At 41.8% G+C, this 22,468-nt stretch overlaps 2 protein-coding genes and 4 non-coding genes across 19 annotated transcripts in view; 1 reads left to right on the plus strand and 5 right to left on the minus strand.

Moving 5' to 3' along the window:
- Positions 1-807: 807 nt before the first annotated feature.
- GNL3 (G protein nucleolar 3) lies at positions 808-7,910 on the minus strand. Its single transcript, XM_058844620.1, has 15 exons — positions 7,776-7,910; positions 7,482-7,540; positions 7,236-7,373; positions 6,534-6,647; positions 6,298-6,381; positions 5,922-6,057; positions 5,354-5,457; positions 4,957-5,092; positions 4,397-4,484; positions 3,852-4,035; positions 3,097-3,239; positions 2,261-2,397; positions 1,546-1,757; positions 1,269-1,350; positions 808-1,179 (listed from the first exon to the last, which is right to left on the minus strand). Exons 1-15 carry the CDS (start codon positions 7,786-7,788, stop codon positions 1,091-1,093), a joined length of 1,719 nt encoding a protein of 572 aa, XP_058700603.1. The 5' UTR covers positions 7,789-7,910; the 3' UTR covers positions 808-1,090.
- On the minus strand, positions 3,515-3,588 carry LOC131582383 (small nucleolar RNA SNORD19). Its single transcript, XR_009278330.1, has one exon. It is a non-coding gene; the product is annotated as a small nucleolar RNA SNORD19 (small nucleolar RNA).
- LOC131582384 (small nucleolar RNA SNORD69) lies at positions 4,102-4,177 on the minus strand. The gene has a single exon (XR_009278331.1). It is a non-coding gene; the product is annotated as a small nucleolar RNA SNORD69 (small nucleolar RNA).
- On the minus strand, positions 4,582-4,655 carry LOC131582382 (small nucleolar RNA SNORD19). The gene has a single exon (XR_009278329.1). It is a non-coding gene; the product is annotated as a small nucleolar RNA SNORD19 (small nucleolar RNA).
- LOC131582381 (small nucleolar RNA SNORD19) lies at positions 5,794-5,866 on the minus strand. Its single transcript, XR_009278328.1, has one exon. It is a non-coding gene; the product is annotated as a small nucleolar RNA SNORD19 (small nucleolar RNA).
- PBRM1 (polybromo 1) overlaps positions 7,822-22,468 on the plus strand; it is a 58,924-nt gene continuing 44,277 nt past the window's right edge. For 3 of the 14 annotated variants that reach the window (XM_058844611.1, XM_058844599.1, XM_058844606.1), the window contains exons 1-11: positions 7,898-8,033; positions 10,396-10,518; positions 11,540-11,695; positions 12,441-12,538; positions 13,119-13,266; positions 15,523-15,663; positions 16,306-16,422; positions 16,896-16,964; positions 17,740-17,838; positions 18,251-18,336; positions 20,858-20,956. In XM_058844611.1, coding sequence (XP_058700594.1) covers positions 10,480-10,518; positions 11,540-11,695; positions 12,441-12,538; positions 13,119-13,266; positions 15,523-15,663; positions 16,306-16,422; positions 16,896-16,964; positions 17,740-17,838; positions 18,251-18,336; positions 20,858-20,956 — 1,052 coding nt within the window. In that variant the 5' untranslated portion in view covers positions 7,898-8,033; positions 10,396-10,479. Of the gene's footprint in view, positions 8,034-10,395; positions 10,528-11,539; positions 11,696-12,440; positions 12,539-13,118; positions 13,267-15,522; positions 15,664-16,305; positions 16,423-16,895; positions 16,965-17,739; positions 17,839-18,250; positions 18,337-20,857; positions 20,957-22,468 lie in introns of all 14 variants that reach the window. The other 11 variants (XM_058844597.1, XM_058844605.1, XM_058844609.1 and 8 more) reach the window with 7 other exon arrangements.

Here is a 22,468-nt window from a genome sequence, read left to right on the forward strand (position 1 = left end):
CTTTGAAAGATTTTACTTGGATTATCTGACACCAGTGTAATTCAGCTGAGCAGGCTGTGTTTTATCAGGCTTAAAGGAACTGCCTGTTTGTGTATGCACTTGACACCTTCTTAAGCTGCCTAAGAGAATCTATGCCTCAGCATATATTGAGGGAAAACACTAATTTGAAAGAACACAGAAATTATACTTCTTTTAATAGGAAGAAAACAGATGCACAGGAGATATTTAGTGTGAGGTGTTTATTGTAAACGCTTCATTCTTTGAGCAGCTGCAGGACCTCTTGGCAATTGTCTTTCCCACTTCTGCTACAGGCTGAGCACAGCAGCACATTCTTATTGCACAGGGCAGTGTTTTGCTTTATATTTACCAGTTATTGCCAGGTGTAACAGGTGCCATCAGGAAACAACTCTTCTTTGAGAGCACTGTAAGATAAATCAACTTGTTCCCCAGTGGAGATGGATTACAAATAAAATCTCATTTACCATTCCAAGTTAAGGTTCAGAACATAAGAGTGGTTGGGGTAAGTACCTTATATCTAGCTGAAATAAGGAACATTTTCTAGCCAACTTTTACATGTGAAAATTCTCAGTTTTGCAAAAATGTACTGAAAAGTCACTGTCTAATGTCATGATCTAGGGGTAAAATCTCTGTAAAATCATGTGTAATCATCTAGAAAAATTTAGACTTTGTGCAGAAATGAATATTTCCTATGAAATTTAGTTGTTTGAATATGACTAGAATGAAACATTTATCATTTATTTTTCGAAGTCAAATGGTTTATCCTCTTGAAAGGTGTTTTTATAAGGCAAAATGAACAGACTAAGCAAGTCTATTGGGAATTTCTTTAATAGGCTTTAATATAGGAAATAAACTTTATGACAAAGCTTAGTAACAATCAGTTTTCCTAGACCTGTATAAAATCTGGAACTATCACGGGAGATGCACTATTATGTACATTATTTGACACAGCAACAATTGAGTCTCTGCAGCAGTTCTGATTCTGCAGCACTCCTCCAGCTTCTGCTCCAAACCCCAGTCTTCTTGACTCTTCTGAAAGCCAGTAGCAGCTCTCAAAATAGTGCCTGATTCGTTACACATAGTCTGTATTAAAATCATAGGCATCATCTTCATCTACTGGTTTATCTACGCTGAAGGACAGTAATCTGGAACGTTCATTTTCTGGAAAGAGACAAACATGTGTTAGTGAAATTAGTGCAAATCCTGGAGGTACCAGAGCCCATCCTTCAGCCAGGGTTCTGAATACACACCTGCCCTCTGCTCTTTGGAATCAGTAGGATTCGTTTGCTGTTTTCCAGGCTTTGCTTTTCTGGTGACCTCAACTTGGCTTTCCTACAAGTCAGAGGTCAGACATTATTTAAACATCATTAATGAAATCTCCCATGCAAATGAAACCTAACAGAGCCTGGGGAGAGTGTGGATGTCCCCAGGTATAGCTGAGCCTCACTACTGAAGCCAAGTGACTTGGAACAATGTTGTTTCCTTAATTTAGGAAAAAAGCCCAACCCTAGTGAAACCCTCATTTACCTCTTTGACATCATCATCACCATCATCTTCCATGTTATCTTCATCGTCATCACTTTCTGTGAATTCCTCTTCCTCCTCTTCCTCCTCCTTGCTTGTTTCCATGTCTTGCCACTCTGATTCTTCCTCTATCACTTTATTTTCCTCTATTATCCCATTTGTCATTCCAGCTGACTGAAAAGCAATGCTGCTTGCTGGACTGGGGTGCTTTAAAGCTGCAGAAAACACAGGAGTGTCTGTTCAGTCCCTGTCATTCAGCACAGATGTAATGCCCAGCCCCTGAGAGGGGACACTGCAGTTCTGCCCCCTCCCTGCCACATACAGGGCTCCCACACAGGGTTCTGCCACCAAGGCAAAGACAATTCTCTGAGAAAAGCTTTCCTTGAGGCATCTACAAAAAACTGCTAGAAGCTGGAAAACGTGGATTTGAGTATAGATAAGTTTACCCTAAGTGGGTTTAGATTAAATAGCAGGAAAAAATTCTTTACTGTGAGGATGGTGAGGCCCTGGCACAGGTTTCCCAGAGAAGCCGTGGCTCCCCCATCCCTGGAAATGTTCGAGGCCAGGCTGGAGCGGGCTCTGAATAATCTGGTCTGAGTGAAAGGTGGCCCTGCCCACAGCAGGGGGTTTGGAACAAGACAGTCTTTAATGCTCCTTCCAACCCAGGTCAATCTGTGACTCTATGGTTAATGGTAGTCTATTACAGGAACTGTCCTACCTTGAACAGTGTTGCTGTTTTCTCGTTCTAGGTTATTTAAATTAAAGCCTTCCTGCATTTCAGCTATTTTTTGTTCTGTAAGGTAGGGTGGTAGTTTCTGAAATCCTGGAGGTTGTGAATAGTACTTTATTCTGGCTCTGAGAAAATAAAAATCAGCATTAAAAAACAACTAAAGATAACACAGTTAAATCACTGTATTTAAAAATAAAACCCAGAGCATAAAGCTCTCAAACTGCTCCACCTAACTACTTGTGTATTATCATTTGTTTAACAGCAGTTCAGTAGCTATTTAAATTTAAATTTGTTAACAGTATTAAGTGGATAGCCCACTCCTGAGAGGAAACACCAATGGTACACTTTGTCACCACAGGTCACCTGCAAAACCATGAGCTGTAAAAGCAGCTGAGCCACTTGAGCAAGGAAGATAGTCAGTCAGTAACTGAATCTGACTTACATTTATTCCTACCCACCCTAGAACCACCCTAAATTTCCACAGAAATAGAATTTGCCCAATCCTTTCCTGTCTAGAAGAGGACAACATGGACTTGGTATTTGAGAGGAAAGCAGAATCCCACTACAGAAACCGTCTATGAAGTAATGTGCAACAGGCTTTGACTCTTCTCATGTATCCTTTACTACTTAAAAAATTATCTGTGTATGGCATTCTCTAAATCTGTTGGACAATCTAGCTCCTTAACCAAGTAAAATGTGAGAAAGGAAGGGAGAAAAGCAGCCTCTCCTTTTTAAGTACTTTTCCAGACTTGGTGTTTCTGTGGTGCTGGATTAACAGTGAGAAAAAGGTGAGCAGCATAAAGCAAAGTTCACAGCATACATACCCTGTCCAGTCACAAAGCACTAATTTAGCCGCATTTTCTATGTCAGGAACAGCTCCCCTTTTCAGCATGCCCCTCTTGTGAGCCAGTAAAGATAAAAACTCTTCAGGGTCCCTGAAATCTGGGATATTATAGTGCATCATTACCTAGGGTAAAAGAAAATGGCACATTTAGAAAGAGATGCCCACTTTTCTCATAGTTTAAGGAATGAAAGATTGAATAAAGCTAGATGACAGTGAGGACAGAGTAAGTGTTTTTCTCTTGCATGTGGGAGTAAACATTACAAAGCAAAATGCCTACTTCATCAACAAACTCATCTGTCATTCACCCAGACTCGTGGGTGTAGAGAGACAGCACACTGGTCTGTGAAAACACTTCTCACAGAACTGAAAGGCAATTAGGCTTAGGTTAATTTGCTTGAAACTAGAGTGAAATCAGAGTTGGATCTGAGGTCTTCACTGTAACCATAGGACACAGAAAATATCATCATTTTTCACTCTGATTGTGTGGTGCTGAGGTCTTTTTAAAAGCAATGCTGTTTACTCTGGCTGTCAGGATTATTCATGGTATGCTGGTTCTGCCTTCTGTTTGTAAGGATGAAGGATCACACTTGGCATTGGCACTTTGCATGGTTAGGGACAGCAGTTCAAACACTAATCAGAATTAGCTAAAGCAAAGTGAACTTTCATTATTGGGCCTAAGAAACCTACAGAGAAGTCTGATGCAGTTAAGAGATGTAGAAAAAAGCTGGAGCTCACCTGCTGCTTACTGCAGTGATTTATGATGGCATTTACTCCTTCAAGCACACCTGCTGGGACTGGTCCTTCGGGGTCTATGATACTTCTCAAGGCCAGAGCCAGGGCATTGTTGGAAGGATCTGCAATTATACTTGGACTGTCCAGCATCTTTGTCTGCTTATCAAGATGCACAGCTTGAATGGACCTGTTCAGAGAGAAATGCCCTGTGAGCAGATAATCAGTGAAGGACTGCTAATGGTAAGGGATGCAAGACACAAAGCTCAGTGTTGGATTGAATGTACTTCATACAGTCAGTTTCAATGTTTTGTCATCATGTGCTTTGTGTAGGATAGAAATTTAAACAAGCAAAACATCAAGTTTATGCACTGTATCCCCTGAAGAGAGCTTGCATCACACTTACCAATACCTTTCATCTTGCAAATTTTATTGTGCATTTAAAACTGCACACTGGTGTGCTTTGCCCCAAATGGACTGAAGCACAAACTCAAGGTAACTGAAACACAACAAAACAAGGAAAGGAACAGCTTTCATCAGACTGAGCTTACCTGGTAACACCTCTTGTCAGGCCAACATTGCAAGCACGTTTTCCCTTGAGACTGTTGATTATGCTGCTCTTTCCCACGTTAGGGAAACCTGAGGAAAAATCACATAAATCTTTTAAGTTAAATAAGAAAACAGCTTTTTAACACTGATCAAAACTATTTCTTCCAGGTATCTTTGCTAAGGTAAGCATCAGTGTGAGATCAGAGTTGGATCTGAAGTCTTCACTACAGAAGTAAGACAAAGAATGTATCCTCATTTCTCACACTTGAAGGATTTGTGATGCTACATTCCATGGAATTTTTGTCAGGCATGAGGAAGGCAGTGCCAGTGAAGCACATATCCTGCCTTCCTTGTGCTGCCACAGATCCCCATGCTACACATGGAAGTGCACCATGGACCACTGTCAGCTGAAGTATAACACTGAGAGCGTTAGATCAAAGAACAATAAATGACTAGAAAGCTCATTAGCAAACCAGGTGTCAGCAGTTTTACCCAGTCTGTAATACATGATCCCAAAGCTTTATGAGAGAAGGAAACTCCTCCTGTTTCTCCAAACACTTACCCACTACCCCAACCTGAATGGCTTTGTCTTGGGTCTTGCCATACTCTTGAAGAAGCTTTGAAAGGCATTTGCTTCCAAAATACTGAGAGGATTCTGAGAAATCAATACGTCCATGTCTTTTTGTGACCTGTACCTGCTACAGGATTCAAAGGCAAAAAAAACCCATGGTCAGGAGCTATTACAGAAGATAAAATATGGATACTTAGATTTACTCATCTACTGCAGTTTCAGTGGTAAGAATTCCCCCACTGTATTGCAAAGCTCAGTCCAAGTGTGAAGGCACATCCATCAGTCACAGAATTCAATCAAATCAGGGGAAAAGGAATTTTAAATATGTTTCAACATGTATGACTGCAAACACATGACTTTCTCATGGGACAGCCTGCAGTGCTCTTACCATAGTCTTGTCCTTCATCATTGTTGCTGACTTAAAAGCAACTGTTGGAAACTCCTTCTTCAAATAATTCAACCATTTCTCTACGTTGTCCTTTGGCACTAAATCTGGAAAGAAGAGCAGTTCTTTCACTTCTTAAATTAATCTTATCATGATAAATAATGTTTGTCTGAGTATAAAGTACTGGGTACATTCCCCAAAGGCACACAGAATCTCTTTCTGCTTTAGCAGAACATATCACAATTACATCTATGGCCTCTGTATCAGGTTTTTAATGCTGGGGTCTTGCTAGAAGACTCTGTATGGTACAGAATGATGTTCTGTGAAGGATTATCCCACAATCCTTGCAAAGGCTACTCTACTACGAAGTTTCCTTTGCTCTTGTTGTTACTCTTTGTATTTTATTTTCTTTATTTAGCTGCTGGTAACTTGGTAATTTCCAGCTTTTCCATGAGCTCAGAGTTGGATCTTATGTCTTCAATGGAATCTCAGATTCCTTTAAAATCTTCATAGCTCACCTACCACAGAACCACAGTGCCAGTATCCCTTTGAGAAAACCTGTGTTTCTTACCAATTTTGTTCAGAACCAACAATAGCTTTTTGTTTCCTCCAGAACAAGTGACAGCTTGCTCCAGCTGAGGACACCGGCAGCCCATCGGATCTCTGGCATCCAAAACCTCCAGAACCACATCTGAGGCCTCAAGCACCTGGGTCAGGAAAAGACAAGAATCAAGTAAGGCATGACAGACCAGATGACAACTCTGGTATAGCCGTGGTTTACAAAAATAATTGTAAACACTTTCTATTGTAAAATCCCTTATTTCAGGGTTCTAGTTTATCATAGACAAACTTTGTGTTCTAAACAGTAATACAAAAAAAAGGAAAATAACAAGTGGTCTTATTGCTGACTCTCATCTAATGATATAAAAATAGTTAAAGCATTTCACCTTCATGAGCTCCCTGCAGAATGAATTCTTAGAATTTTTATTCAGCAGCTTTGTAGTATTTCCTTTTGATTTGCCAGAGGATTCCTAAAGCAAATGAAAAGTAAATTATTTAAATGAGAATTAGTGTCTAATACTTGTGTGGATGTTCAGCATGAAAATGTAACATGCTGCTTAAGAAGGTGCAGTTTCAGGATGACTTACAGGTTCAAGGAATTAAAATCATACAGGACCCCTACCTTTCCCTCTGTTTTCTCCTTGATTGTATCTGCATCCTTTTTAGCTTCCAGCTTCCTCCTCTTTTCATGTTCTTTCTGCCTGTTGAGCTTCTGCTTTTGTTTCAGTTCTTCAAGCTGATTACAAACAAAAACCCAGGCAAGATAAAACATCTTTGAAGGTGGTAAAGAAGAAATGTTCTTTCTCCCCATTTCTGACCCAAGCTCCTGGGACAGTTCAGTTAAGAGTCCTGACAGTCCAAGTGACTCCAGGAACTCTTTCTTTTGCATCCTACCTAGAGACTTGATCCCAAAACAGCAGCTCTGCTGCCACCACTACAGCTGATAAAGATACTGTTTCCACATCACACCAGTCCACACTGGAGACAGCAGATCCCCATTTTCTGTGCAATCACATAACACCATGATTTAACTCCCAGAACTCTGATAGCACCACAGGGAATTCCGACTGCATTAGAAATGACACTTCCAGCATGTTCACATGCACAGTGAGGAAATGAAGTGAGGTTAAAAATAAAAGAGCAAATCATTGTACACTTTACAATGCTGGAAATAAATATATTATTTTTCCAAAGCACGAGTCTACTGGGACCATGTACAATCTGCCATAACTGCTCCTCTGAGTGCACACTTATGCACACAAAGCTTCCTTAAAGAAAGGGATGGTCTCGGTTCTTGTCCTCTTTACCACAAACTGTATTTTACCCTCTGCTTTCTTTGCTCGGCTTCCCGCAAAAGCTGTTCCTTAAACGGCGCAGCACCGGGAATTCCGGGGTCTTTCTTGGGCTTTCTGTGTCCACGTTTCTTGGCCTCCTTCCTGACTTTTCGGTGGTGTTCTCTGATCTGAAGGCAGGCACAGGAAAACCTTCTCAGTTTAAGGCCAAAATATCAATGTACCGGCTCCAAAATGGCCAAACGCAGCGCTGGGGGCCGCGCTCGGCCGGGCCTCACCTTCTTCTGGATCTTGTAGCGCTTGTGGCAGCTCAGCCTCTTGCTCGCCTTCCTCAGCTCTGCAACGCACCGCGCCCATCAGCGCCGTGTACCGACACACACATCCCCGCCGCCGCCACCGTTCCCCCCAGCCCCACTCCCCGATTCCCGCCTCCTCGATCGCTGCCGCTCGTTTGGCCACGGGCGGCCGCCACCCCCCCGTGCCGAGCCGCCGCCCCCATCCGCGCCCTCCTCTCCCTGCCGGCCCTCGCTGCCCGTCCCGGTGCCGCTCCCGGTGCCCGGCCCGGTGCTCACTCGGCCGCTTCATGGCGCCGCCACGTGCTCCCGCCGCCGGCCGCTGCCGTAAAGCGCGCCGGCGCTGCCCCGCCGGGGTGTCGCGCGGGCTCGGCGCGTTGGGCGGCCGGGCGCGCTTTGCGGCAGCGGCGGCGGCGGCGGCACCGGCGGTGTCGGGACGGGCGGTACCGGCGGGACGGGACGGGACGGGCCGGGCCGGGTCCCGCGCACCCACCCCGGGTCGGCCGCGGCTGCGGGAGGCGGAGCGGAGCCAGCGGGGTAAGCGGCGCGGGCGGGGCGCGGGCCGGAGCTTGGAGGCCGCTGCCTCCCTTTGTGTGGCGGCGCCGCCCGAGCGCGCAGCGGCCCCGCCGCGCCGGGCCCGGGGCGCCGAGCGCCGCCTGCCCCTGTCACCTGCCCCGGGCCCGGGCCGTGTCGCCGTCCCGGTGCCCGGCTGCTGGCCCGGGTGCGCCTCGGCCCTTGCCGCCGTGTTCCCGCCGCCTTCCCCGTCCCGGCGCCGGGCCGGGCCCGCGGGGTGACAACGGCCGCTACCGGGGCGGGCCCGGGCACAGCAGCGGCTCCTGCCCGCTGTGGCGGCACCGCGGGCCGGGCCCGGGACACGGTCCTGTCGGCAGGTGCCGGGAAAGGGGTTTTCTTTGTCTCCTGCTGGGGAGAGCTCAGCTCCCGGGCAGGGGCTCCGGCGCTTCGGGGAAATTACATATTTGGTATCTTTGTTTCTTGTCCCGGTATTGTTAAATCGATGGATGTGTTGTCCCTCTCGCTTTTTTACCAGCTATGCCCTTTTACAGTGCCTGGTTGCTGCCAGCCCCCTCTTCCCATCCCGTAGTAGGTTTCAGTGGGATTGGTAACCGGGGGAAATTCTGGCTGCGTTTCCTTCCCTTGTTCCCTTTGCTAAATTTACCGTGTTTCGTGTTTCTGGTGAAACGTGGGAGATCCTGATAGCAATAAGTGCTACCCGTGGTATCTATTGGCTTTTAGCTCTCCTCTGCCTGCAGGCAGAAAATGAGCCGTGTGAGAGAATGCATTGTTTTATTTTGAGTGTATTATGTCCGATGTGAGTAAAACCTGTTCGTGTAGGGAGGCTGGAGTGGGTGACACCTGTGGTCCTTGTTTACAGCTTTTGGTAGACAGCCTTTCACCCGTTGTGTATATTAGTGTACATGTGAATTAGTAATGGCCAAAGCATTTCTTGCTGTGTTTTAGTGACATTTTTATGGCTGGTGGGGGCAATTACCAAGGAAATGCTCAAGCTCCTGTTGCACTGGAGGTGGCTCATTGCTAGCGGTGCAGATTCTTGGTGTGACTGTTGAGAGACTTGTGAACCAGCAGTGTAATTGCTGAAGAAACTCTGGGAGAGGTTCTTCAGTAAAACTGTGTGTTTCTGTGCACAGCTGAGTTCTCTGTGCTTAGGAGTCTGGCAGTCTAGGGAGAAGTTTGTGTTTTGGAGCCTCACCTTCAGTGAGAGTGTTGTATCAGCAGGTCTCTCACTGTGAGTTTGTGATTTTGTCCAGACTGATACATGTTTTGCATGGTTATTAGAGGAGAAAAATGTGTTTTGGAGGCTGTGTATGAGTGGTGAGGGTATCTTGATCACAGCAGTGTCAGAGTGTGGCTGAGAGCCACAGCATTGTGCCTCAGACAGTGGACATGGAACAGCTGATGTGCAGTTTGCAGGCAGGTGCTGGTTGGGAGGTTCCCAAGTCTTTATTTTAGGATAGGACTGGACTGAGTGTACTCTTGGGTTCCTGGTTGAAGCAGAATTATGGATTCTGGTCCCTCCTGCCTTTCTTCCACAACCAAGGAACATGTTACCCAGCACGTGTCTGGTGGAGCCTCTCCAGACTGTAGCTCTCAGATGAAAGTTGGAGGCAGTGCCAAAGCGTGAGGCTGTTGTCAGTTCCCAAAATGAATTGCCTGCTGATAAACCAGAGAGCTTCTCTGCATGTCCATGTTATGGAAACGTCCAGAGTGCTGAACAGGAAAAGAATCTCTCTGGGGTTTGATTGAAGGAAAGCAGGAGTGGGAAGAACTACATAGAAGCAAGCATTTTGCCATAAAATTGTTCTGTGTATTTCACGTGGAATTTCTGGGGAAAAATTCAGACTTGGAGGCTGCTTAGAAATTGAAACAATGTATTTTTAGTGTGTGGCTGCATACCTAATGCTTACATCTGAGTATAAAAACCGACTCTGAGGAGTGATGGAGGTGCATCATCTTAGAGTTTATTGTTTGTTGACCTTAAGATTATGTTGTTATAAGCACTGTACTGCTTCATATTCTGTAACTTTTACAGCTTTCTGGTTTGTACTCTCAGGTCAGGTATCACTTCTGTTTACACTCTGTTCTGCTTGATGAATCATTCTCTAGCAAGTGGCTGTGAAATCTGTAATGCATATTCAGGAACATTAGAGGAATGTATTTTTACTGTGACAATGACAGAAGTGTCTAGCATTCTGTGTACAAAATTACTTGGTAGAGTTTCTGCTGGGCTAAAAAAAGTTGCCTTCTGTTTCTTGCTTTTTTTCTCTGTCACTGTAATTATCCACTTTATTCTTTGATTTTATTCTTTATCTACCTACTCTGAATTTCCTTCCCTCTCTCTTTCCTTTTTCTTGTCTTCCAGTTGTGGCTGTACTAACACCATTACTGGTTTGCCACTCTTAGAGTGTCCCCTTCTCGCAGTATCTGTGCTTGCCCATCAGACACTATGAGGAGATTGGCTTTTCGAGGTGCTGGTTCTACTCTGGTAAATCTGGTAAATTATCGATTGTATCTCCATCCCTCTGCCATGGCCTTTTGCTTTTCTTTTTCCTAACTCTTAATTATTCCTGCCTTATTCATCTCATGTGTGTGCCTGAAGTTATCTCTGTCTCTAACAAAAATACTTCAGTGTGGTTATGTTGTGCTGCCACACCTTGTCAATCATCTGAGTGCCTCCTAAAAGAAATTCCTGGATTTGGTTACAAAATGGGGATAGGCTGGGATAGATGCATCTGTTCTGTCCTCAGCCTTTGAGATAGCCACAAATAAAGATACTTTTCTGAGGCTGTCACTGGAAGTTGGAAAAGAGCCAACAACTTCTTCCATAAATTACCATAGTTGTTGGAGGGTGCTTATTCATTTGTCACTGCTTGTGTTGGTAAATGCAAAACGATGGCCAAAAGAGGAGGGGGCTTTTTCTGCTTCTCCATGGTTGAGCCATTCATCCCACCCATAAAGTGGGAGTGGGAGGTCCCACGGTGATCCAGACATTTTTTCACTTGAACATAACACAAGGTATTCTGTGGCCCTTTTCATTTGTAATTTATTTTGGTTGGTTGGTTTTTTGATTCGTTGGTTTGTTTTTCATGTTTTTTTTAGTTTGACATGGAATGAAGTGTTTTTACACCAAAACTGAGCATGTGTCTCTGTACAGCTTTTTTGTTAAAAATAGTGTTTTTTTGTTTAGTTGTCTTGCATTGGATGGGGTATGAAAATGTGGAGAGTTTAAGAATATATTCTGTGAAGATCTGCTAAATTCACCTCCATCAGTGTGAGCTTGGGGGTTTCTGGCCTTGCTGTCATTGGTAACTATAAAACTGTAGGAGCATTTTGTTTTCCCTTTACTCTTGAGAATTTCCACAAAGTTGGAGTTTACAGAAATGACTTAACTGGCCTGTAGCATTTGGCAGATATATCATCAGAAACTTTGCTAGCTCTGTAGGTAGCTCTCAGCAGAGGGTTTGGATGCAATGCCAGGGCTTTAAGAATGTTTCTGTTCATTATAGAAGAAGTTGGATTCCATGGGTTCCAAGAGGCGAAGAGCTACCTCTCCTTCCAGCAGCGTCAGCGGTGGAGACTTCGATGATGCCCATCACTCCACCAATATACCAGGCCCAAGCAGGAAGAGGAGGAGACTTTCCAATCTCCCAACTGTAGATCCTGTTAGTACCTTCTTACTGATTGCACCATTTTTCTTGGGGATACTGTGTTCCTGTGTGGAATATGCTGGACTGTAAAGTTAATGACCGTATTTAGCACATGTATCCTGGTCCTGAATCTGTTCTTGCCTTGGCTGAGCTTTGTTTAGGACCTCCTTTGGCTTTGGCTTTGGCTTGGTCCTGGCTCACCACTTTCATATTTTTCTTTGCTATGTTGTTTTTGCTGCTTTTCTCTTTTTGCTGGTGATTTTAACAGAAGGAAGGACGTTGGAGAATGAGCTGAAATCATAACATGCAGAAGTTGAGAGCTGTGTCTGCATAGCAAATGCAGAGGGATGAGTGGGGAATGGCACAGGCAGTGATTGCTGAAGTGTACAATGCCTCTGCTATGCCTCTGCATGAGCAGTTTAATGTTAATTAACTGCAGGGCAGAAGAACCCCTGTTGTTATTGTAGATGCCTGTAGCTTGGAGAGAATTGCACTGAATTAATTTACATTTTGGGTGTTTTACTTAGAATTAGCATTGAAATAAAGCTCCCTGTGTTCAAAAAATAAATGGAAATCCTGCAGTACCTGGCACACTTGTCAGGTATCCTGCTAAAGCATGAGGTTCTCCAGTTGTGTCTGACTTCTGCTTTGGGGCATGCTGTGGATTGGCAGCTTGTCTTTCCCTTTGTAAACAGGCTTTTGTTTGTTGCCTCCTTCAAATTCTCTCCCTTTTCCTTATTTCATTGTTCTTGCCTTTCAGATTGCTGTCTGCCATGAGCTCTACAACACCATCAGAGACTACAAAGATGAGCAGGGCAGGCTCCTTTGTGAGCTCTTCATCAGGGCACCCAAGAGAAGGTAAGGCCATTGGTCTGGTTAAACCATGAACCTGAGTTTTAATCAGAGAGAAGTGAAAATTGATAAATACTTCAGCAAACATTTTGAAAAATCTAAGCTACATTTGTCATCATTTCATATCAGTGTTTGATCCAAGTGTTTGATGTAATTATTCAATGGGATGTCCTTACATTGGTGCTCTTTTTCAGGGAAAAATAAAGGATACGTTGAATTAATTTAAAATGTTTTTTGTGACATCTGCATAAAACATCTATGCCTTTGATTGTAAGATCATCTTCTGTGTTAGTGGTGGGATGTAATCCTAAGGACAGCTGCTTGGGAAGGTTAATAGAAGTGATTCTTGAAAATGCAGTAGCTATGTAAGAGGCTGATATTTTTCTTAAACTCAGAAAACTGAGGACAGTAACAGAACATGCATGAAGTGAGCTGACTGATAGAGCACTGTCCAGATCTTTTAGCTGTAATAAAAATATATTGGAACTTTCTTTGGTTTATTTAGTCATAAACATGCGTCAGCTTTAGTGCTGTGGTTTGTGTTTTACTGCTTGGAATATGATGCCTGTTTTTGTCATTGCAACAGAAATCAGCCAGATTATTATGAAGTGGTTTCTCAGCCAATTGATTTAATGAAAATCCAACAAAAGCTGAAGATGGAGGAATATGATGATGTGAATGTGCTGACTGCTGATTTCCAGCTTCTCTTTAACAATGCAAAGGCTTACTATAAGGTGAGAAAACTACATGTAAAGGCTCAAATACATTGTAAAAGGAGTAGAGATGTTCAGATTTTGCCTTGGTTAGGCCAAAACCTCTTCAGTTTAGCCTGAAGTATTATTGGTAAGAGAACAGCACATATTGCAGTTATTTGCATATATTTCCATAATGTTGACTGTATATTTCTAAGATGTCCTCCTAAACAATTTTTTCTGTGGAAAATTGTAAAATAATGTGGGGATGATCTTCATGTAGTTTTCCAGAAGAGATCAAAAGCAAAAATGGAGATATAAACTGAGAAAAATATTCCTCTGTCAAAGCCTTCTCATTTTACAATACCCTCTGTGTAACCCTTTGAAATAGAGAAAGATTAATTTTTTTTTTCCTCCCAGAAGGAAATGTTTATGCTAACAGCAACCTTATAGTGGGAGTGTTGAATCTTTCTCTTCCATTTGCCACTTAATAAAATGAAAAAAAAAGGCACATTGACTGTCATGGTCAGTGATGATAGATGTGAATGTAATATCAAGACAACCCCCATGGCAATTCTTCCAAACTGTGTGTGTATATTATTACAGATATTAATGGGTGTTATTGCAGTTTTCATAAGAAAGTGGCAAAAAAACTGGAAAGGCTATGTTAAATCCATAAACCAGTGAAATTGTATGTGATGAATGAGATGATACAGCAAATCTAAACCTGCTAATACTGCCTTTCATGTATCTTTGACTTTGGAGAGGATCCAAATGAGTGCTTTCTGGGGTAGCCTGGTGACATCCAGAAAGGCAGTGCTTGTTTTACTTGTGTGTGTAGTAGCCTCTTGGAAACAATCAGATTTATGGGTTAATACATTTGCACATTCTGCTTTCAGGAGGAAAAATACAAAAATTTCCAAATCCATTTTGTACTTCTGGAGCTTTGCAAGGCACTCAGCATGACAACCCCAACATTAATGGATTTTACATGAGGGAGAAGGACTTGATGGCAGGAAAGAATGTTGGGGTTTTACAGAATGTGTGTTGCTTTTGCCTGTAGAATTGTGGGCTCAAAATTTAACGGTGTCATAGAGATTTTGCATTAGACTAAAAATAGGTATCCATTATTCCAGGATGAATGCATGTTGGCATTTCCAGAGAATTGTGGAACTGTGAGCTGAAGGTGTAGCACACAAACTTAACCCTCTTCTTTTCACCTTTTACCTTTCCCCAGACAGCTCCATGGCATGGACAAACCAGGGACAGTGATTGATTGTCAAGGTCTTTATTCCAGCAGGTGTTTTTATTGGCAGTGCTCCAGCAGAACAGCAGCCTTTGGGTTTTTTTTGTATTTTTGGTCAAGTCTCTCACTCCTGAGCATCTTGCATTTATACAGAATGAAGTAGATTTGTGGAGCAAAATACCCTTAAAAAATCTGCTTTTCATAAGCAGCACCTGGTCTAATGTGCTGAAAATATTTAAGCCTAATAAGGCAAGATTAAGAACAGTTCTCATGATGGTTTCTCATTTGTATTACAAGCTGTCAGAGGTTGAGAGAGTGAAGTAAGAAGAGTGCAATCAGCAGCAATAAGGTGACATTATCTGCAGGAATACCTGAAATAGAGCCTAAATGCCAGAGGAAAGGGAAGGAAAAATACATGGATGAAAAAGCTGTCTTTGTTCTGGGTAGTCTTGATAGGCATGTGCTTGTCTGCCATGACCAGCTCTGTATTTTTAAAAGTTAATTTTCTAACTAATGTTTCTACCACTTCTAAAAGATGTATCTAGAAGTGTCCCCAGGTGGTAGTGTGTCGTCAGGTTCTTTGGAATTTCCCAGTTAATGCTGAGTGCAAACCATTGCAATGCTTTCAAATGTATTTATTGGTATTCTTCTGTAGAAGTTAATTTTCAAGTGCCACACAATGACATCAGTATTGGTTTAAATAGAATTTCTGGCATACTGAAATTTAGTCTGTTTTAAATGCTGGTGTTGTACTTCAGCAAAACCCAGTGATTTCTCCAGATTCATCTAATTGGCCTGTCCAAGCCTCAACCCAGTTAATTTTAGTGCTAAGTTTTCTGAAAGACTTGGATGCTTTTGAGTGATACAGGTTATATTTTCTAATGCTTATTGTGATTCTTAACTCCTCTGTCGAAGAACAAGTGAAGCAGGAATTTCTCAAGTTTTCTATTACTTATTAAATGTATTTAATACCTTTCAGCTAATAACTTAGAAATTTCCCCCACATGAGAATGCCCTGAATTTTGACTGAAGTGTTTGATTCGTTTTTGCAGCCAGATTCTCCTGAATATAAAGCTGCCTGCAAACTGTGGGAGCTGTATTTGCGCACAAAAAATGAATTTGTTCAGAAAGGTGATGCTGAGGATGATGATGATGATGAGGAAGGACATGACAATCAAGCAAATTCTGAATTAGTAAGTGTGGGCATGACAGCTGCAGAAGGGGGAGGCTGCACCTGTGGATGTCAGCTGACTGAGAGGGTGAAAAATCATTGAGTAATATTTTCATTGTTAAATTATGCCCTAAAGGGTATTTCTTATGCAAGTTTATTGGTTAATCACTTCACAGCATTGTATGGGTGTTTCACTTTTGCCTAGCAATAAAAAGCTGTGAGGGTTTCTGGTATGGGTAAAGCACGGTTATGGTTTAATTGGAATAATACGAAGTGTGCTTGAATTCATGCCAACATTGAGGTTTGTTGCAAGCAAGATTCATGTCTAATGACATCAGTTATCAGCAAGTGCCCTATTCAGTCAGTGCAGCTGTTCCTGGAGTGCTACAAGAGGAAATTTGGGCTAGCCTGGTCTTTGTGATGTTGGGATGCACATTTTCGGTAACTGGAATGTGTGTCTGACAGCTTTACACTGCAGACTGAAGTCAGAGTTTTCTAGTGTACCTTTACCTGCATAAACAATGTTGTCTTCAGAAGTTGCATCCGTATTTTGTAGCTGTTTTTTTCTGCCTTTGAAGTGTAAATTCCTATATTTCAGCACAACTTGAAGCACTCCACTCTGGCTGCTATTAAAACTTCTCATGATTTTTGTTTCCTACATTAGTCATCTCCAGGTTACCTGAAGGAAATTCTGGAACAGCTTCTTGAAGCTGTAGCTGTTGCCACAAACCCCTCAGGACGCCTCATAAGTGAACTGTTTCAGAAACTTCCTTCTAAAGTGGTGAGTATTTGAACAATGTAGGTTGTGTTCTAAGGTGGGAGCCTGGACATTTCTGTAACTGCTGTTACAGGCTGTGATGGCCATGCTCAGAGTGTAAAAAACTCCACCTGTTTTTACTGCTCTGTTTCAGAACAGTGGTGTTCGGGTTTTGTGGTGAAAGTTTTAACCAGCAGAATAAATATTCTGAAAACCATCACCATGGATTTGATTTTCAATCAAAACTGGTCCCTTATGTCAGTTCATTGATGAATTATAGTTTCTTGTATCTGCCTTATGAACTGGCTTGTCCAAGTTGGAGCCTAGTGCCATACTTTTACATATGATATATAAATAAAATAAGAGATAAAATATCTCATATTTTGAGGTTTACACTGTTCTTATCTTCAATTCATCTAATGGCTCGTTCTGTGAACTGTTAGAACAAAAGCTTTGTGATTGTTTATAGTAATACATAAATTATTTCTGTTTTCCAGCAATATCCAGATTATTATGCAATAATAAAGGAACCCATAGATCTTAAAACTATTGCCCAAAGGATACAGGTATGAACACATTAATGTGTCAGCGTACAGCCTTTTTTAACAGTAAGCATTCCAGAATTGTTAGAAGTCAGGATTTATGGTGGCAGGACAGGCAATGTGTTTTCCCTTGCTATTAAAAAACCTGCACACTGTGGTGATTCAATGTTCTGTGCTGGGTTAGTGCTGCAGAAGTAGCTGTGTGGAAGATCAAGCATTGTGAGCTGTGGAGTGCTGGCTTTGAGCCAGAATATCTCAGGTTCCTTGATGTTTAATGGCTTAAAGCAGTTCCATGACAAGTGCTGCTCATGTAAAACATTGGAGTACTGAGGCTTGGTTGTGCATTATCATCACCTACTTCTGTTCTAGTGCTATAAATAGGTGTTTTGTACTGATGCATTTTTCATCTTAGTTCTCCAGTAATTTCAAATACTGTTCTGTAATTCTAGCATTTTGTATAGTAGGGAGGGATGGGACATAGACTAATTGAACTAGAGAATAAAGTTAAAACAGCATTTTGTCAGAACTCTTCAAAATGAAGGCTGTTACTCTTCAAAATGATCTGTTAAGTGTTTTTTTCAATCTTAGTATTCATGAGCTTTATAAAGACTTAGCATATATGTATGTTACTGTCTTTGATTACTTTTTCCAGAGATTTATCTGTTGTCTTTACAAATAAGTTGTTCTTCTATGAACATTCCCTCTATTGAATATGAATTCCTTTGCTTTTCACTATTGGCTTAGCTCTCATGCTGTCTGAAGGTTGCCACTTTAACCAGTTCTGCTTCTTGTTGTATAGAATGGAACTTATAAAAGCATTCATGCCATGGCCAAGGACATAGATCTTCTGGCAAAGAATGCCAAAACCTACAATGAGCCTGGATCCCAAGTATTCAAGGTTAGTTTCAGCTGTTCATAGTGTGATTTGAGTTCAGATTTTCTTGACTACTTTCTCTACTGGTTGCTCCTTAAATAAGTCTTGAGCATAAGGCTCTCAAGACTGCATTTTTTTTAATAGCTTTTAGTGGGTTTTTCTTTTTATATTGCTTTTAGTAGAATTGGGGTACAAAAATGAAAAAAAATGAGCTTGAAGCTGCTCAGGTCTTCTATTCAGTTTTTTCAGGCCACTGTAAAAATGCTGTGTGGGAGTATTTCAGGCAGACTTTGTTCCATGCTTCATTTCTCATGCAAAATTGTTTTATGTCAAAATGTAAAAACACCTTAATTTCTGTTTTAGATAGCTGGATATATCTGATTACAATATTACTCACTTTCAACATTAAACAAAAAAAAAATCTTTCAATTGACAGGATGCAAATGCGATTAAAAAGATATTTAATATGAAAAAAGCTGAGATTGAACACAGTGAGTTGGCCAAGTCAAGTCTCCGAATCAGGTACTGCAAATAGAGTTCTTTCTATAATCTCACATAAAAACCTCTATTGACATTCCCTTAATTGTGCTGTGGAGAGTATAGTGGGAAATGATGGCTTGAAAACTTAGATTAGTGTTGTTTTAAAAGTGGTACATTGGTTAAAGTAGTTTTTGAAAGAAAGCGTTCTTCATTGTAATTCTTCTGTGTGAAATATTTTCATGATGTACTTGATTATGAAAAATAGTGTCAGTGCTTTAATAAGTTCTGGCCAACTTCCATCACATGTTTATAAGTTAGTAACAGAAAATGAGTAGTGAGGAAAAAAGTGCTTTGTTTTATTGAAAAGTGCTCTATATTCTTGGACTTTGTTAGGAACTGAAATCAAAGGGCTCACAGTTAGGTAGGGGCAGAAACACAGGAACAGAACCTTGGGCAAAAGATATGTAGAGAGAAGTCCACTCTTGACTGAAAAGCAGTTTTAGCTATGAGAAGAGGCACAGGAACCTGCAGATCTGGATTTATTAATCAGTGAAGCTGAGATTTGGTCCTGAATATGCAGGTATAAAAACACTTGATGGGAGTTGATAGCTCTATTTGTTTCATGGGATAATTTTACTTAGGAAACAGCATTTTCTTCCTGTGAAAATTCACAGTGTGCAGAGAAGCGATGCAGTCATTATAAATGTTTCTTAACTGAAATGCAATTAAGTTTGTTCTCATATATGCACTTTACTTATGAGTAACACTCAAAAGTAAGTTTAGATATTATTTGCCAACATGAGCTAAGTAATTTGTCCCCCCAAAAAATTAAGCAGTGTCCTGAAAGCCATGCAAGGAGTTGGGAAACTCTTCTAAGGTGGAATCTCTTTATATATTAGGGCTGTTTACTGGTATTTGGTGCTGGGAATGCCACTGTTGTAATTTCCTGCAAAGTTGTATGCTACAACTGGAAACACTGTCACTGCCTTACTTAACTGAAAGGTAGTTTAATTTTTTCTGTGTATATGGTGTCAGTATTAAAAGTGTGGCCTAGGATTATTGTGTGAAAGAAGTGGAAGTTGCCTGGTTGATTTTTACTACTTGGTGTTTTGAGAAGTAGTTTTTCTGGTTGGTTTGTTCAGCATCAGCATCCATCCCATGGCTGGGTGAATCATTGTTGGAGCATATAAAAATAAAAAGCAGAAATACTCTCTAAGGAGTAATTCCTGACACATAGGTGAATAATTTTCCTTCTTTAAAGTATGTGCAGAAGACTTTGATTCTACAGACACTGAAATATGCATTTGTTTGCTTTGCAGTAACTAGAAGTACACAGAGGCATAGAGGTTTTCTATTAAAATTGTCTGTATTTTATTTTTCTCGCTGTGTTGGCCATTGATGAAGCTCAGGATGTCAGGGTGTGTGTCATATTTATTTCCGAGGCTCAACGGTTTTTCTTTAAAATAAAGCTGATGTGTAAGAAGGGATGACAGATAAATCACACTGGTATTTGTTAGCTGAATTCCTCTCTTGCACTGCCAACCCATTTCTACTTCTCAGCTGCCTTATTCTAGATGTTCTTGTGTATTGTGTTCTCAACAGGCCTTCAAGTCCTGAAGTTATCTGTCAGAATTCTTGACAGGTTCCTTCTTTGTTTCTCTAACTAGGGGGAAAAAATAATGCCTGAAGCAGGCTACAATAATATCAGGCTTAATGCAGAAAAACCTGGGATAAGAGAAGTGTTGTGAAAACCAAACTTTTCACCTGCTATTGTGTATTTCACTGGTTGCTTTTTCTATTGAACCATTATTCTTTTTTTCTGTTTCTTTCTCAAGACTCTGCTTCACAAAATCATTATTTTTATTTAAATTCCTAAATGTTTAATTGTCTTAGAGGGGAGTCCTCCTTTACCTATTGCTGATTTGGGTAAAATTCCCTCATAAGTTCACTTCAAGTGCATTTTCTATGTTTTTCTTCTGAATTTACATCTGTTGTTGTTTGTCATTGATGGCTCAAACTCAAATCACCATAATGCTACTAACCTAAGCTTTATATGTTGCCTCTGTGTCAAAAATGGTGTTTTTTATTGCAGAGCTCATTGTCTCCTTTGCCATACTAAACTGCTCTTTGTGGGTGCATTTAACTGTCCTCCCTTAAAGTGGCAAAATTGAATTGCTTGATACCATGCACTGTCAACCAATTTGACAGTGACTTCAAGTGTTGATAAAACATGACTGGACCTGTATGATTGGCTTTATCTGGATGCTAAGGAACATTTTGTTGGCTGCTTTCACTGCTGTTTAGACTGAGCTGTGTATCAGTGCTCAAGCTAAACGTTACTTTCCTCTGACTTTATAAACAAAATCCACATAAATGCTGGAGCACTGGAAGGATCTCAGTATTACTTACCTTTAGGCTTGCAAATGTCTGTCTCTGAACCTTTTGGCTGATCTATCAAAGTGATTCTGTAAAAAGCTTTTTTCTTGCTGCATCTTTTCATGGGTTTAAGGTGGGCCTGTTTTTTTTCCTCCCCCTTTCCTTGGCTTGCCTCTTCTGCCTTAAGGACTGCATCAAATTTGGCTGCTTCCAAGCTGACAGGTCCTTCCTCACAGGGTAAAGGCAGTGTTGGGGATGAGAGAAATTCTTCTAACAAATATTATCGGTAAGTAAATTGTGCCTTTGGAGGAAAAGCTGGGGTCTTCATCATATTGAAACGCTACATTTTGTTTGATTTTCTTCCTCATACCTGCTGTGGTGCTGGGCTGTGGATTAGGATGAGATTAATGCTGATAACACACTGATACTGTAGTTATTGCTGAGTGAGAAGTGTGTGCAGTCCTTCATACCGGCTGATGGACGGTGGCTGTAGCAGCTGACACTGGTGGCACAGGGATAAAGCCAGCTGGGCTGCTCAGCTGTGGCTGGATGGTGCTGCTCAGGTGGAGAACCTGGTTGTGAAAATGCATCGTGTAGGTGCTCATGGACCCAAGAGCTGGGCCACTGAACAGCAGCAGAGCAGCCAGGGCTGGGCCAGGATGCTGAGGCTGGAGTGGCTCAAGTGGATCTGCACTGGCAGTGGGAGTGTGAATTACAGCTCCAGGGGCCCGTGGCACCTCAGGCCATCAGGGAAGAGGTGCTACAAATGGATGTGCTCATGATCCAGGTGTGGACTTGCACACCCTGGTCTTGCGATAAAAATGACCCGGGTGAATGAAGGTTTTTTGGTGAAAAGAGTTTGCCAAAACACAGCAAGGACAGAACAAGAAGCAGCTTCTTCAGGCAACAGCCCAGCACCACACACCAGCACTGCTGCCTTGGAGGACTGCAGGGACAGATGGAGCCCAAAGCCATGGACTAAAAGAATTCAATGGATGTTTTAGAGGGATAGCCCACAGACTAAGGAAATTTTATCTGTGTGTTTATATCAAAATGCTGGAAAGGATGCATAGGAAAGTGTAGAGCCCAGGCATGCACTCAGCCCATATCCCAGTCTTCACTTGGCTCCTGCAGGACAAGGCTGAGCCCATTTCTGGAGGTGCCTGAAGAGCTGATCTTATAAAAAGGCAGAGAATGTCAGGCATAGCTCATATAGTATAGTATGAAATACTGTGTCCCAGGTTTGGGATGAAAGAGAGGGATGCTGAAGAAGTCTTGGCGAGACCATAGCCAGTGTGGATGCCAGTTTACTCTACCTAAAAAGCATAGGAGGCTGCTTCATGTGCAGGCACTGTGAGTGCTGAAAATGCCAAAGGTGCGGGTGAGGGAATGGGAGGAGATAGAATATACAGCTTTTAGTGTGTTGAATTCCTTCCTGTAGACAAATCCCAATAAAGCAGGATCAAATGACAAAGGTATTAATTGGGAGAGACTTCTTATAATTCCCTTTCTCTTGCAATTAATCAAATATTCAAGTGTACAAAATATGAGAGAGGGTAGTAGGCTGAGCTCAGTTTTCTGACTGTGTTGGATGGACCAGCTCATAAAATAGAGGCAGACTAATGGCTTGGTAAGAATTTCTGCTGTTAAAGGCTTCAGCCTTTAGTCACATCTGTGTTCCTGCTTTATGGAGTCATGAGCTTCACTTACTTGCTCATACACTCTGGGTGACTGTTAATGGTTAATGTCATAACCCTTTCCTTTTTTTTCATTTTAATTTTATCTTTTTTTTTTTTTA

Source organism: Poecile atricapillus, chromosome 9 (assembly GCF_030490865.1).
Source record: "Poecile atricapillus isolate bPoeAtr1 chromosome 9, bPoeAtr1.hap1, whole genome shotgun sequence".
Classification (NCBI taxonomy): domain Eukaryota; kingdom Metazoa; phylum Chordata; class Aves; order Passeriformes; family Paridae; genus Poecile; species Poecile atricapillus.